Below are 13,343 nucleotides of genomic sequence, written 5' to 3'. Positions count from 1 at the left end.
TCCAGCTGCCGACCTTTTGGTTAGCAGCGGAACTCTTAACCGCTGTGGCACAAATTCCAGGAGTGGGTTTTGCCTGGAAGATAAGGGAAAATGGAAACTTAACTGGCAAGTGCTGTCAAGCGTTGTTACGCAAACTTTGTTGTTAGGTGCCATCGAGTCGGTCCCGACTCATAGCGATCCTATGTATAACAGAACGAAATGTTGCTCTTAAATAAATAAAACTGGCAACTTCAAAGGGGACGCACACCCGTCTCCACTCCCCAAGGGCGGTGCTCCGAGGTAGGAGGGTCTGCGGAGATCTAGCCAGGCCTCACCGGCCCAGCGGGAGCCAGGGCTGCTCAGGGTCCGAACTTGAACTCAGGGCCCCTCAGACCCCAGAGCCATCAGGCTCCCAGAGCCCCCACGCTTTTCTCTGCCCCGCCAACCTTTTGTAGGAAGTACCCGGGACTTCGCGCAACGCTGGAAAGAGAAGGAGCCTCCCTTTTCCGGGCGGATCCAGCTGTGCCCAGCCCGCGCCCCCGCTTCTTGATTGGCTCATGGTCCCTGCCAATTAAAAGTTTTATTTTAAAGCTCCCGCCCTGTTAACCCTGTAGTTACTAGAGATAGGACGCGGCAAGGGCGGTGTTTCTCAACTAGGGGCCAGTGGATCTACCCCGCGCTTGTTGAAATGAACATTCCCGGGTCCTACCCTTTCCGGAGAGCCTGATTCAGTAGGTGGGGCCGTGAAATCTGTATTGTGAACAAGTACCCGGGTGATTCTGATGCCCTCGCGCAGCCTGAGGGGCCCTCACTTCAATGGCCCTCCAGGCGGGTTCTGGACACAGTCCCATCCTGGTCCTCAGGATTGCTTTCGGGAGAAATAAGATCAGTGATCCCCGGTAGATTAGTCTGGGCCTTCGAGTCGGGTCGGCTCTGAATGTGTGTGTAAGAGGCCTGGAGGAGGCGGACTCGGGGACAGGGAGAGTTGACTGGAGCCAGGGCCTATGCCAGCTGCCCCCCAGCTTCCCCTAGGGAAGACTGTTTCTCCCAGGAAAGATCCGATAGCATCCTCCGGAGTAGGGGACCTAGGCTTCATCAGCTTCACTCATAGGTTTGTGTTCCTTCTAATACAGTATAAATGTGAATTTGTTCAACAAGTGAGAAATAGTTTAATGGGAGCCAGAAACACTCTGGAGTCCTTGGGGTGGTGCAAATCGTCCAAAAGGTTGGCGGTTCCAGTGCACCCAGAGGTACCTCGGAAGAAAGGCCTGGAGAAAATCCTATGGCGCACAGTTCTACACATGGGGTTGCCTTGAGTCTCCATTGACTCTGAGAGGCAACTGGCTAGAAACCCTTTGGCATCCAAGGCCAACTTCATGGGCCTGAGACCTGTGCAGTTGAACAGGACCCTAAACTTGATTTAGTACTTGATTATATGTTCTGCTGTGGCTGTCTTGAAATTCTTAATTTTTTAAACAAGAGGCCTTACATTTTCACTTTGCACCGGACTCTGCAAATTCTGCAGCAGCTCCCGGGCAAAAAGCTTTTCTACAGCCAGGCTCCGGTGTTCCCATCAACACGCTGGCCTTCCTGAGCCCAAGAACATCCCTCTCTCTCCAGGCAGGAGCTGGCCCCACCTCGAACCGGGCTATGGCCGATCCCAGAGGGCAGTTGCCCGAGGAGGTGCTGGCGCTCATCTTCCGCCACCTATCCCTGCGGGACCGCGCCGCTGCCGCTGGGGTCTGCCGGGCCTGGGCCGCCGCTGCCACCTACAGCATCGTGTGGCGTGACACAAACGTCAGGTGAGCCGGCTCCTCCCTCTGCCGCCGCCCTTTCGCTTTCTCTGAGGGGTGTTTGATAAGGATCATCGGTGGAGATTCAGTGACTCCATATTCAAAAGCAAAATAATTACTAACATTTATTGACTGTTTACTATGTAACAGCCACTGTTCTGAGTGCCTTACATATATTAATTCATTTACTCATCACGAAAACATTTTGTTCACATAGGAAGCTGAAGCAGAGAGATTTAATAACTGCCCACAGGTCACTCAGGAAGTGGCGGAGAAGGGATGTGAATCTGGCCCGCCTCACTAGAGACCACTGAGAAGGCTTGTTCCTGAAATATCATTGCTTCCCCCAGCCAGGGTTTCAACCTGTGCCACATGCAACTGAAGTTTTCTAAAGGGTAGGGTGGGGGTTCCCTCCCCGCATCAGAGGCTGCCTTTGTGTAACCAGGCATGGTCGGGCAGGAAGGTATGTGTATAGGAGGCAGAAAGTGAGGATGGTAGCTGGAACCCAGGCTGAGGGGGGATAGGGGCTTCTTCCCTGATCGCGGGGACGCTGCTGATGCCTTTTCTGTACTGCTCTAACCTAAGTTGCGACTGTGAGGGGGAAGGCATGCTACCACCGTCTCTATCCGCCTGCCTTGACCACATCCACAATTTGCGTCTGGAATTTGAGCCATCGAGGGAGCCGAGCCGCCGGACGGCCACAAAGCTGCTGACGGCGCTGGCGGGCCGTGCTCAGGGGTTGCGAGGCCTGCGCCTGGAGTGCCATGGAGAGAAGCCTCTCTTTGATGCGGGCAGCGACATCCTGGACGCAGTGCAAGCCGTCTGCAAGGCTGCCCGCGCGCTGCGCCACCTGGACCTGCGGCGCTTGCCTTTCACGTTGGACGACGCGCTGGTGCTGCAGGTGGCACGAGGCTGCCCCGAACTCTGCAGCCTCTTCCTGGACAACTGCACTCTCGTGGGCAGCGTGGGGCCCGATTCCGTACTCGAGCTCCTGGCGGCCTGTCCGAGAGTGCGCATCCTCGGCCTGCACCTTGCCAGCCTGTCGCGCGCCACCCTCGAAGAGTTGGCCGCGCCGGACCGCGCGCCTTTCGCGCTCTTGGCCCTGCGGTGCGCGTGTCCCGAAGACGCGCGCGCGCCCGCTTTGCCCGACGAGGCCTGGGCTGCAATGCGGCGCCGCCACCCGGGGCTGGCCGTGGAGCTGGAATTAGAGCCGACGCTGTCTGCCGACACCGTGAGGCGCGTCCTCCAGCCTTCGGTACCCGTAGCTGCGCTGCGTCTCAACCTCTCGGGCGATTCCGTAGGCCCTGTGCGCTTCGCAGCGCACCACTACGCCACAAGCCTGCGCGTGCTGGAAGTGCGCGCCGCCGCGTCCGCCGAACTGGACGCTGCGCTGGAGGAGCTGGCGACGCGCTGCGCGGGCCTGCGCGAGGTGCATTGCTTCTGCGTGGTGCGGCCCACCGTGCTGGGCGCCTTCCGCGCTCACTGCCCGCGCCTGCGCAGCTACACGCTCAAACTAACGCGCGAGCCGCATCCCTGGCGGCCCACGTTGGTGGCGTGATGAAGCAACGCCCACCTTCCCGCAGAAGTGCGGCTTCTGGGATCTGTCTGGGGTGCCCAGGAACGCCCCAATTGCTAGCCCCTTCCTTCGGCGTTCTATTGCCTCCTTTGCCTCTCGGAGACTGGGGTCTGTGGGATGGCGTCGGGACCAACCCGGGGCGTCCTGAACACACTCGCGGCTCTCAATCTCTACAGACACCCCTCTGTGTCCTGGGGTCACCCTCTCCCAGTCCCACCCCTCTGCGGACTCTGCGCTAGCTCTGCGGCCTGGGCTCTGGGACAGAGAGTGCACGGGCCGGGACTCAGGGGTGAGTGTGCAATAAAGTCCTCCAGTATCTCTGTGTCCGGTGAAAGATGAGGTCGGCTCTGAGCGGGGAGGGCTGGGAAGGCGCGGAGGCCGGAGGAGCTGTCCTGGCAGGGGTAGGAGGGTTCCGACCCCAGAGGCGCGCTGCGGGGATTAGGGGCGGGACACTCGCACTTTTTGAGTGACAATGCCGTAGAATTCAATGGGAAGGAGCCAGTTCTCCCTCTCCCTATCCTACCTCCCCCCGCCCCGACCTATGGGGCTTCACCGTGCCCACGGACATCTCCTTCTAGGAACCAAGGCCGGGTACAGGCGATTTCTCAAGCGGATCGGGGAAGGGTGGGGACTTGAACCCGGATCTCCACACCATACACATCTGATCCCAACCTTCCCTCCTTTCTGTCTGCTGGTGCGGAGGCCGCGGTCCGAGCCCCGCCCCGCGGGTTCGCACGTGGCCGCCGCCTGACCCGGCGCCCGGAGGCGCAGTAGGGCGGGGCGGGCGACAAACGCAGCACTTTCCGCGGCTTTGACGAGCTCGCAGCGGCCGGGCCCGAGCGCTGAGCGAGGTGACACTGCGCTATGCAGGAAGCGCTAGTCCCGCTGCCGGCGGACCCGGGCCCTAGCCCCGTGCCTGCCTTTCTCGGGAAGCTATGGGCTTTGGTGGGCGACCCGGGCACCGACCACCTGATCCGCTGGAGCCCGGTGAGGGCTGGGGCCCCAAGACTCCCCCAGGGGCTCCCGGGGTCCCTCCACCTCAGTGAACACCCACGCCCACCCAACCCTATTCTGGGACGGGACTGTGGATCCTTCTATCTATTGGTCTAGGGCACTTCACCTTGGAGGAAGTGTACAAGGGGCGGGGTGAGGCGTCTTCCTCCGGTGCCAAAAGAGGGGTAGGAGCTTCCTGGGGACCTAGAGCCCAAGGGATGTTTGAAGTTATTTAGTTCCCACTGCACCCCATCTGACAGATGGGAAAACAGAGGCCAGGAGAAGGAACGGGCTGAGTGGCTCTGGGACTCCTCCGGTGCTGGAATCTGGGGTTGGCCTCTGCTCCAAAATAGACCCCTTTCCGAAAACTTTGAGTGCGGAGTCTCAGTCGGCCTGGGGATGGGGACCCACTGTGGGCCACAGGATGGGCCACACAGCTGGTTTTCGCCTAGCTGGGTCCCCATGTCCCCGTGAGCCGCAGGTCGGGTCCCCAGAGTGAGTGAGACTGTGTGTACGCGCCTGAGAGCAGGCCTGGCCGCGGGCGGGCGCCGCTCACCGGTGTCTGGTCTCCGCGGGCTCGATGGGCGGGCGGTGTTCTTCGCAGAGCGGAACCAGTTTCCTCGTAAGCGACCAGAACCGTTTCGCCAAGGAGGTGCTGCCCCAGTACTTCAAGCACAGCAACATGGCGAGCTTTGTGCGGCAACTCAATATGTGTGAGTCCCTGGGCCGGACGGGGAGTAGATGTGGGTGCGTTGTTGTCTGGGGATGGTGCGATTCACGCCCTCACGCCCCACTTACTTCCCAGACGGTTTTCGGAAGGTGGTGAGCATCGAGCAGGGAGGCCTGCTCAGGCCGGAGCGCGATCACGTCGAGTTCCAGCACCCGAGCTTCGTGCGCGGTCACGAGCAGCTACTGGAGCGTGTGCGGCGCAAGGTGGGAGCTGCCGACAGAAACTGGTGGAGGTGTTGGGACGGCAGGCCCTGCCCTACACGACCTTGTCCGGACGGTGCCTGTCGCCTGCAGGTGCCCGCGCTGCGCAGCGACGACGGCCGCTGGCGCCCCGAGGACTTGGGGCGGCTGCTGAGCGAAGTGCAGGCTCTGCGGGGCGTGCAGGAGAGCACAGAGGCGCGGCTGCGCGAGCTCAGGCAGTGCGCGGGACTGGGGCGGGCAGGGCGGGGTCTGGCAGGGAGGATGCCCGGCAGCTCTGGGCAGCCGCACCCTCTCTCGGTCTGCAGTGCTCCCAACCAGACAAATGGGCCGAACCGTGGAACTCCGTGGACTCTGTGGAATGAATGACCATCTGGGTGGTCGTGGATTCAGGGCCCCGCCATTCTTTGGGGGTGGGACTGGGCAAGCTCTCACTTGCTTCAGCACCTTCCCATCCGCTCCCCCAGGCAGAATGAGGTCTTGTGGCGGGAGGTGGTGACGCTGCGGCAGAGCCACGGGCAGCAGCACCGAGTCATTGGCAAGGTGTTCCTTACCCCCACCCCTTCTCTCTCCTACTCCTCAATCCCCCTCTCGCTCTGGCCCACCCGGACCCCCAGCTCCCAAGTTAAGCCCCCTCCTGGCGCCCACCTGGAAGTGCCTTGCTAAGGTGGGGGCGGGGCCGAAGTATGAATTGACTTTTGCTTCCTTTTCAGCTGATCCAGTGCCTCTTCGGGCCACTTCAAGCGGGGTCCAGCAGCGCAGGGGCCAAAAGAAAGCTGTGAGAAAGCCAGGGATGCTCACCCCGTTCCCCTACTTCCATGACCCTCCGCATCGGAGGCCGCCTGCAGGGACCCCTTCTCCAGAAACCCCTTCTCTGGGAATCCTCATTTTTCCCCTTCCCTACAGGGCTCCTTACCCTATCAGCCCCCTCCCTAACCCAGGACCTTTCTCCTCCCCTCCCAACCCTACCACCAGGTATCCCCACTCCAAGATGCCCCTGCTCCAGGACCTTATCCACCGCTTCCCACCCCAGTTGCCCCTTCCCTCTCCTCCCAAAGCATCTCTCAGCAGAGGACCTGGGGCTCAAACCATGCTCCCTCCCTCCCTTCTCTACCCTCAAAGGGCCCCCATCTCTGGGGGAGCCCCTTCTGCCTCCAGCATGTGACTGATGCCCTGGCAACAGGCCTCAGCTCTGCTGACTTGGCTGCTGGGGCCTGAGGGAGGGAGGTGGAGGCTGAAGCGCATGTGGGCTGAGCCTGCCCTGCCCCCTGCCCACGCTTGAACTACCCTGCACAGGTCTCTGATGCTGGATGAGGGGAGCGCATGCCCGCCACCTGCCAAATTCAGCTGTCCCCTGCCTGGTGCCCTCCTGCAGGACCCCTACTTTATCCAGTCAGTAAGTATCTGCTTCTCTCTCTCCCCAAGGGCACAGCTGGGCTTATGGGGAGCCTCCTCATTCTCCTTGTTCTCTCAAAAGAAGAGCAGGTGGAGGTCAGTCCTCTCCAGACCCGAGCTCCCCAGCATGGACTGAGCCTCCTTCCCTCAGACTTCTTCACTCAGACACTGTGGGGTTCTGGCTTTCCCTGTGGCTTGAGGTCAAGGGCTGGGCCTGGCCTTCTCCTTGCAGCCACTCCCAGAAACCACCTCCAGCCTCAGCAGCCCCCACAGGTCCAGGGGACCCATCATCTCTGACATCCCTGAAGATTCCCCATCCCCAGAAGGGACTGGGCTTTCTCCCTCCAGTGGTGGTGGGAGGTAAGGGGGCAGGGGCTACCCTGTGGGAAGTGGGGGAGGGGCTGGCATCTGGGATGGCTGTGAGTGTGGGGGGAGAAGGCAGTGCCAGGGTCTGGTTGAAGCTTTTCTCTGGTGCAGGGAGAAGGGTCTGGCATTGCTCAAAGAAGAGCCGGCCAGCCCAGGGGGGAAAGTCGAGGCTGGGCTGGCCCTGGCCCCAAACGAGTGTGACTTCTGCGTGACAGCCCCCCCACTGCTGCCTGTGGCTGTGGTCCAGGCCATCCTGGAAGGGAAGGGGAGTTTCAGCCCCGAGGGGCCCAGGAATGCCCAACAGCCTGAACCAAGGGGCCCCAGGGAGGTCCCTGACAGGTAAGCAGAGCCCGTTTGTGACTGTGAGCCCCATGTGGGCCACTTTTGCAGATAGACCAGCACTTAGCAGCCGACAAAACTTCCCAGCCCTCTCTGCCCCTTGGTGGCTCAAGGGAAGGTTGGGCACTTTGTCTATGATCTTGACCTGACTTCTCAGAGAGTGCTCCAAGGAGCACTGGTATCAGAGTCCCCTGGAAAGTAGGAAGCTTATTAAAATACAGAATTTCTGGCTCCTGTTCAGGTCAATCAGCATCTCTGTGGAAGGGTTCAGGAATCTGCATTTTAAACAAGTTCACTGAGGTGATTGTGATGTGCACAGTAGTTTAAGAACCACTGGTATTGACACTTGTAGCATAGGGAAGGAACATTTTGCAAAGCCCCAGCCCCACAACCCAAACCTCAGGCCCCAGGTGGGAGGCTGAAGCACTCTTTATGTGTCCCTTGAGGGGTTCCTCTCCTAGTGTTTTCTAGGGTGGTGGGGGGAACCTAATGAGGGGACGCGTGGGCTCTGCAGGCCAACAGGAGTTCTCTGTGCACAGGGAGTCTCTGGGCCTGGAGCGGGGGGGCCGGAGCCCAGAGGGTCTACTGCCTCCAGTGCTGCTTCGGGGCACCCCAGAAAGTCTGGAGCCTGCAGGGCCCCTGGATGTGAGTATTCCTCCGGCCTGGGCAGGGGTGTAGGGCCCAGTAGGGTCTAGCTCTCTGTGCAGCCTGGGGAGGGCACCATTGACCCCAACCTCCTCTCAGGTGCTGGGCCCCAGCCTTTCAGGACGAGAGTGGACACTGATGGACTTGGACATGGAGCTGTCCCTGGTAAGAGAGACGTGACACTGGAAGACAAGGGCCTAGGGGCTGCTGAATCAAGCCCTGTGGTCCATGGCTGCTGCTCTCTCTGAGCCAAAGCCATGGCTGAGGATTCCCAAGCTCCCCTCAGCTCCCCAGCACCACCCCCCCAACAGCTGCTTCCTGGGGTTTTCCCATGCAGATGCAGCCCTTGGTTCCAGAGAGAGGTGCGGCTGAGCTGTCAGTCAAGGGGTTAAATTCACAGGGTCCAGGTAATGGTTGGGGTGACTCAGGACCTGGGGGAGGTCATGATTGGGTGGCTGGGCAAGTCTGTGTTTTGGAGGAAAGCCCCTTGAGTTCAGGCTGTTCTACAGAGAATTGTCCCAGCTACCTACCCCCTCATCACTGGGCGAGAGTGGGGAGACTGTGAATGGAATCACTTTTCTGCTGAGCACGACTCCACTCCTCCTAGGGAAGGATCCCACGCTTGGGAGGCCGCTCCTGCTGGACGTCCCGGCAGCTTTGGGAGGCCCAGCCCTCGGCCTGCCTGGGGCTTTGACCATTTATGGCACCCCTGAGAACCGGGCGTCCTACCTGGGCCCAGGAGCCGGTCCCTCTCCTTGAGAGCCCCTCCCCTCTGGAGCTGGCTCGGCCGAGGGACTGCTCCCAGGCAGCACGCCCTTCTCGGCTTGCTGGCGCCCCCTGGCGGAGGCTGAGCGAAGACCCCGCTACTCGGCGGCCGCTCTCCATTCCCTCGCCTAGCCCTGCGTATAAAGCTGCATTTTTCTCAGTTTCTGGTCTCTTTTCTCTACCGACTAGGAAGCACAGAAGTCGTGGGTGGGGGGCGACTTCTCATTCATAGAAGCGTCCAGATCCTAGCGTTTTAATGGAGGAACCCCCAACAAGGGTGTAGGTGCTTGGGGAGACTGCCTCTAGCCCTGCTGGCCTAGGCCGGGATCCTCAGCTGACAAGCGGTCCCTGAGACCTCCGGGAAGCGGAGTTTCTGGGTCAGACCTGGCTCCGCAATGCATACGCTCTGTGACCCTAGGTAAGTCTGTCCCCTTCTCTGAGCATCATCTGTGACAAGCAGAGAGGAGGCGTCGACAAGAATATTGGTCTGAAGTGGGCCCTGGACACTTGAGGCCGCGGGTCGAACTGTCCCCTCCCCTGCCCCGCCCTGACTCATCTCCGGGCGCACCGTGGTGGGGAGAGAAAGCAGACTACGTGTACGTCCCTAGTCAGCGTACAGTACAGGCTCGGAGGCTTCGCTCCCCTGCCGCGGGAATAACACCCTCCCCCCCTCCCGCCCCGTTCCCGACAGCCCTGGCAGCCCCGCCCCCACCGCAGCTGTTGTTCCCCCACCCACCGTGGTCCAGCATTTTCTGCACTGTCATCTCCTGTGTGACTGAGGTTCGACCCGTGAGTGGGACCGCCCAGAGCCCCACCCCACCCGGCTGGGGGAGGGAAGAGAAACTGAAATTAGGTTCCGAGGAGGTCGGTAAGCCCCGCCCCTCCGCAGGACTCTTAAATCCAGGGACTGGGTGGAGGAGAGGTAAGGGCATCCTTGCATGCGCTCAGCGCAAAGGCTCACGCAGTTTCCCAAGACCCTCGCTTGCCAGAGTCTGCGCAGTGGAGGTGGGGGGAAGGGAGGGACCAGGACCCTGCTACTCTGATCGCTCCTGGGGCTGCCTGACACTCTGGGAAGAACCTGGCCTATGATCTTGAAGGACTGGCTCTGAGGCCGAACGGCCGCTATGTAGCTTCGGTGTTTCCTTCCGAGCAGTGAGAGCTAAAGAGGAAGGGCTCCGACCAGACGGGGTCTCCGCTTCCCAGACAGGACAAAGGGCAGGACTTGGGATAATGGGAGGAACAGGCTAACGGAAAGGAGTGAGGGCCAATCCAATCGGCGCCCCCCCCCCCCCCGTCCAGAGTGGATGCTGGTCCCCTCTTCCCACTCCCCCCATGATAGGGGTCAGTCATTGGAAGCTCTCAGCATAAAAGGGCAGAGGGTCTTCGTGTACAGTTTCAGCGATGTCAGTTAACTACGCAGTGGTGAGGGTATTTGGTGTTCCCTGGTGCTCCCAGAAGGAACCAATCTGCCTTTGGGAGACTTAGCACTGGAGTGGATAACGGAACATTTGAGTCTTGGAAAATGGGTCTACCAAGTGAAGGGAGGGAAGGGGCATTCCAGACTTAGGGAACAACATCTGTACAGGCTCAGAGGTGCCAGGGGCTTGGCAAGTTCTGGGAGCATTGAGGGGTAGAGGGAAGTGGGGAAAGGTCTGGCTGTGCAGGTGGGTGGGAGGTGGCTAGAGCAGCCAGGCCAGGTGGTCTGGTCTCTCTCTGATGAGCAGTGGAGGGTGGACAGCAGGTGGTTAGGGCTGACATTCTGCCAGGCATTCAGGCTACAACGGCAAGTCAGATTCCAGCTCTGCCACTTGCTGTCTCCGTGCCTCTCTCCTCATCCGTAAAATGGGGACAATAAATCCTATGCCGCAGGGTGACAAAGTGGGAGTGAGAGGTGCCCAGAGGGACTGTTACAGGAAATGAGGCGATTATGGTAGGGTTGGGGCAGGGGGCTGGCTGACTGAGACTCACTGAGAGACGGAGCAACAGCACTTGTCACAGTTGGGACCTGAAGGGAGAGAGGGATGGGTAGGCCGAGTCTCTGCTCAGTGGCCTGGGGGAGGAGCTGACACTTCCTAATGGCTGGGAGGGGTGAAATGACTAGCAGAGGCATTTGAGACAGTAATACCAGGGGCGGGAGGGAGAGACCTGGAAGGCAAGATGGGGCTGAGACCAAATTCTCTCTTCCAGACAAGGCCCAGATGCCTAGAACAAGGTAGAGGAGGGATGCCAAAGGGAGGAGGAGGAGGAGACTGGGGAGGGCGATGTGTGGACAAAACCAAGACGGGGGAAAAACAGTAAAAGTTTGGGAAACATTTATTCGTGGCTTTTATGTGCTGGTCCCTGGAGATGCCAAGATGAAGCAGATGTCTATGAGTCATTCCCAGGCAAGTGGGGAGGCAGTTGTGTCTCAGGTGATGTCAGGAAATCATGGTCAGAGCTGGGACTCAAGAGGATTCAGGTATTCCTGTTCAGGTATCAGAGAACCAGGAAGGACCAGAAGACCACATTGTGGGTTGCACCATAGTGGTGGTGGGGGCAGTGCAGGGGCTGGACCTGGTCTGGAAAGATGACCTCAGGGTCAGAGTAAGGGGTCTGGACTTCTTCCAGCAGGTGAAAGGAGTAAGGGAGGCGCTCAGCACTTCGAGTTTTGAGTGCAGAGGGGGAGAGTATGGAGGTAGGGAGCCCGGATGGAGGGCTGTGCAGAGGCCAGACAAAGTAAGTGGTGATGAGGAGATAAATATTCAGCAGACGGACTGGAAAGGACTTGACAGAGAGCTGGGTGTGGGGTATCTGGGGTCAATCCTAGGTCTTTCAGTCTGTTGAAGTGGAGAAGCAAGCTTGGGAAAGAGAAAGCGGTCAGTTTGGATAAATTGGGTCTGAACCGATGGCGAGATTTGCAGGGTGGTGGGAGGGTCCCGAAGGTGGCAGGAACTCTGGAGGTCCTGGTTGAGGAGGGAGCTGAGAGAGCAGATATGAGTCCTAAGAGAGTGTTAGGAAGTTAGGAGAGTCACAGCTGACATTTAGGGGAACAGAAGAGGAGACTGGACAAAGCGGCTGGAGAGGTAGGAAGACAAGGGGCTCCGTGCAGTGGCTTTCAGGTCCCGTGCTGCTAACCGAAGTGGATGGTCGGGGTCGAGGTGAATTTCGGCCCCAGCCTCGTGCATTCACTGAAGCCCCAGGATAGAGTTCAGGGGCAGGGGACCTCTGGCGCCCATTACCCCTCTCCCCCGCCACCATGCAGCCTGGACCATGGGCAACGCGCAGGAGCGGCCGTCGGAGACGATCGACCGCGAACGGAAACGCCTGGTAGAGACACTGCAGGCGGAGTCTGGGCTACTGCTGGACGCGTTGCTGGCGCGGGGCATGCTCACCGGGGCGGAGTACGAGGCGTTGGACGCGATGCCTGATGCCGAGCGCAGGGTGCGCCGGCTGTTGCTGCTGGTGCAGGGCAAGGGCGAGGCCGCCTGCAACGAGCTGCTGCACTGCGCCCAGCGTGTGGCGCGTGCGCCTGACCCTGTTTGGGACTGGCAGCACGTTGGCCCTGGTGAGAGAGCGCGGGGCGGGGCCTAGGGCAGAGTAGGGGGCGGGGCGTGATCCGGAGGGCGGGGCAAAAGCTAAGGGGGGACGAGAGTTGTCTCCCAAAGAGGAGCAACGGTGGTTGCAGAAGAAAGCGAGGAAGGGTAAATTGAACCTGAGACACCCGCACCTCCGCCCCAGGCTACAGGGACCGCAGCTACGACCCTCCGTGCCCAGGCCACGGGACGCCTGAGACACCTGGCTCAGGGACTACATGCCCCGGACTGCCCAGAGCTTCTGACTGGGATGAGGCTGGGGGTCCTGAGGGCTCTGGGGCGGTGCAATCCCAGATCCGCGAGGAGCCCAATCTGGAGCTGGAAGCTGAGGCCTCTGAAGGGGCTGAGCCGGAGCCGGAACCTCAAATGAATCCGGGACCAGAACTGGAGGCAGAACCAGAGCCTGAACTGGAGCAAGAGCCCGACCCAGAGCCAGAACCCGACTGCGAGGCCGCGGATGAGTCCGAAGGTGTGAAGCTGCCCTAACCTGGTGCCTGGCTGGCAGGAGGGCGTGCCCCACCTCACTGACCACTCTCCCACATTATTTTATGGCTTCTAGGTTCCTGAAGACCAGAGTACTGACCAGCCGCTTCCCACCCAAACTGGAAGGGACCTGGGATCCTGCCTGGGCTTGGTCCATGCCACTGAGACTCCTTGTGGCCCAGTGTTGCTGGAAGTAAATAAACCCTGGAAGGTCAGCCTAGGCTGTCTCCACGATTCTGGCTCTTTGCCCAGGAACTGGGGGGTGAGTGCACGCCTCTGAGTACCAGTGACTTGGGCAGCCCTGTGCCCCTCCAGCCCCTCGCCCCAGTCCTCAGCCTCATTGCACCCCTCAATAGCCCAAGCTGCACCCTTAGAGATTCCAGACCCAGAGCTCCAGTGGGACAAAGGCCTGCCCCCTGTTCCACAGCTCTTTTCCCCTCATGAACCATTTGAGGGCCTGTGTAGGCATCAGCCCTGTTCCATGGAAGTCCCTGGGCTTGATGCAAAGAG

The 13,343-nt window shown here is 60.2% G+C and overlaps 4 protein-coding genes across 7 annotated transcripts in view; 3 read left to right on the top strand and 1 right to left on the bottom strand.

Annotated features, from left to right (window-relative positions):
- Positions 1–465, bottom strand: part of TRADD (TNFRSF1A associated via death domain) — a 6,624-nt gene extending 6,159 nt beyond the window's left edge. Inside the window, exon 1 of the mRNA XM_023726839.1 lies at positions 426–465. The gene's annotated coding sequence lies outside the window, so the exon portion shown is untranslated. The remainder of the gene's footprint in view (positions 1–425) is intronic.
- The window catches only part of FBXL8 (F-box and leucine rich repeat protein 8), a 4,040-nt gene extending 710 nt beyond the window's left edge, over positions 1–3,330 (top strand). The window contains exons 2-3 of the mRNA XM_004371506.2: positions 1,600–1,781; positions 2,358–3,330. Of these exons, the coding sequence (XP_004371563.1) occupies positions 1,630–1,781; positions 2,358–3,330 (1,125 nt within the window). The 5' untranslated portion in view covers positions 1,600–1,629. The remainder of the gene's footprint in view (positions 1–1,599; positions 1,782–2,357) is intronic.
- An 882-nt stretch (positions 3,331–4,212) lies between these two features.
- On the top strand, positions 4,213–8,791 carry HSF4 (heat shock transcription factor 4). 3 transcript variants are annotated; one of them, XM_004371504.1, is made up of 13 exons: positions 4,213–4,335; positions 4,946–5,054; positions 5,147–5,274; positions 5,365–5,489; positions 5,736–5,811; positions 5,982–6,046; positions 6,565–6,664; positions 6,896–7,023; positions 7,141–7,368; positions 7,908–8,013; positions 8,113–8,178; positions 8,351–8,420; positions 8,621–8,791. In XM_004371504.1, exons 1-13 carry the CDS (start codon positions 4,213–4,215, stop codon positions 8,770–8,772), a joined length of 1,476 nt encoding a protein of 491 aa, XP_004371561.1. In that variant the 3' UTR covers positions 8,773–8,791. The 3 variants fall into 3 exon arrangements, with proteins under 3 accessions (XP_004371561.1, XP_004371562.1, XP_023582523.1); XM_004371505.1 differs by having other exon boundaries at positions 6,565–6,704; positions 6,919–7,023; positions 7,245–7,368; positions 8,621–8,772; XM_023726755.1 differs by having other exon boundaries at positions 5,147–5,489; positions 8,621–8,772.
- Positions 8,792–9,602: 811 nt separating this feature from the next.
- On the top strand, positions 9,603–13,043 carry NOL3 (nucleolar protein 3). 2 transcript variants are annotated; one of them, XM_023726754.1, is made up of 4 exons: positions 9,603–9,642; positions 12,020–12,322; positions 12,496–12,819; positions 12,910–13,043. In XM_023726754.1, exons 2-4 carry the CDS (start codon positions 12,028–12,030, stop codon positions 12,915–12,917), a joined length of 627 nt encoding a protein of 208 aa, XP_023582522.1. In that variant the 5' UTR covers positions 9,603–9,642; positions 12,020–12,027; the 3' UTR covers positions 12,918–13,043. The 2 variants fall into 2 exon arrangements, with proteins under 2 accessions (XP_023582522.1, XP_004371709.2); XM_004371652.2 differs by lacking the exon at positions 9,603–9,642 and adding an exon at positions 9,680–9,700.
- Positions 13,044–13,343: the final 300 nt, after the last annotated feature.

The sequence above is a fragment of the Trichechus manatus genome, unplaced genomic scaffold, assembly GCF_000243295.1.
Source record: "Trichechus manatus latirostris isolate Lorelei unplaced genomic scaffold, TriManLat1.0 scaffold00014, whole genome shotgun sequence".
In the NCBI taxonomy this organism is placed as follows: Eukaryota; Metazoa; Chordata; class Mammalia; order Sirenia; family Trichechidae; genus Trichechus; species Trichechus manatus.
This window is presented reverse-complemented; position numbering and strand designations above follow the sequence as displayed.

What these genes read in the sequence shown, in the direction of transcription:
- HSF4 (XM_023726755.1), top strand. Translation starts at nt 4,213, where the DNA reads ATGCAGGAAGCGCTAGTCCCGCTGCCGGCGGACCCGGGCCCTAGCCCC. An exon ending in CGGCTGCGCGAGCTCAGGCA is followed by an intron (nt 5,490 to 5,735) that starts GTGCGCGGGACT and finishes CCGCTCCCCCAG; the next exon opens with GCAGAATGAGGTCTTGTGGC. An exon ending in AGCCTGCAGGGCCCCTGGAT is followed by an intron (nt 8,014 to 8,112) that starts GTGAGTATTCCT and finishes ACCTCCTCTCAG; the next exon opens with GTGCTGGGCCCCAGCCTTTC.
- NOL3 (XM_023726754.1), top strand. Translation starts at nt 12,028, where the DNA reads ATGGGCAACGCGCAGGAGCGGCCGTCGGAGACGATCGACCGCGAACGG. An exon ending in CTGGCAGCACGTTGGCCCTG is followed by an intron (nt 12,323 to 12,495) that starts GTGAGAGAGCGC and finishes CCTCCGCCCCAG; the next exon opens with GCTACAGGGACCGCAGCTAC.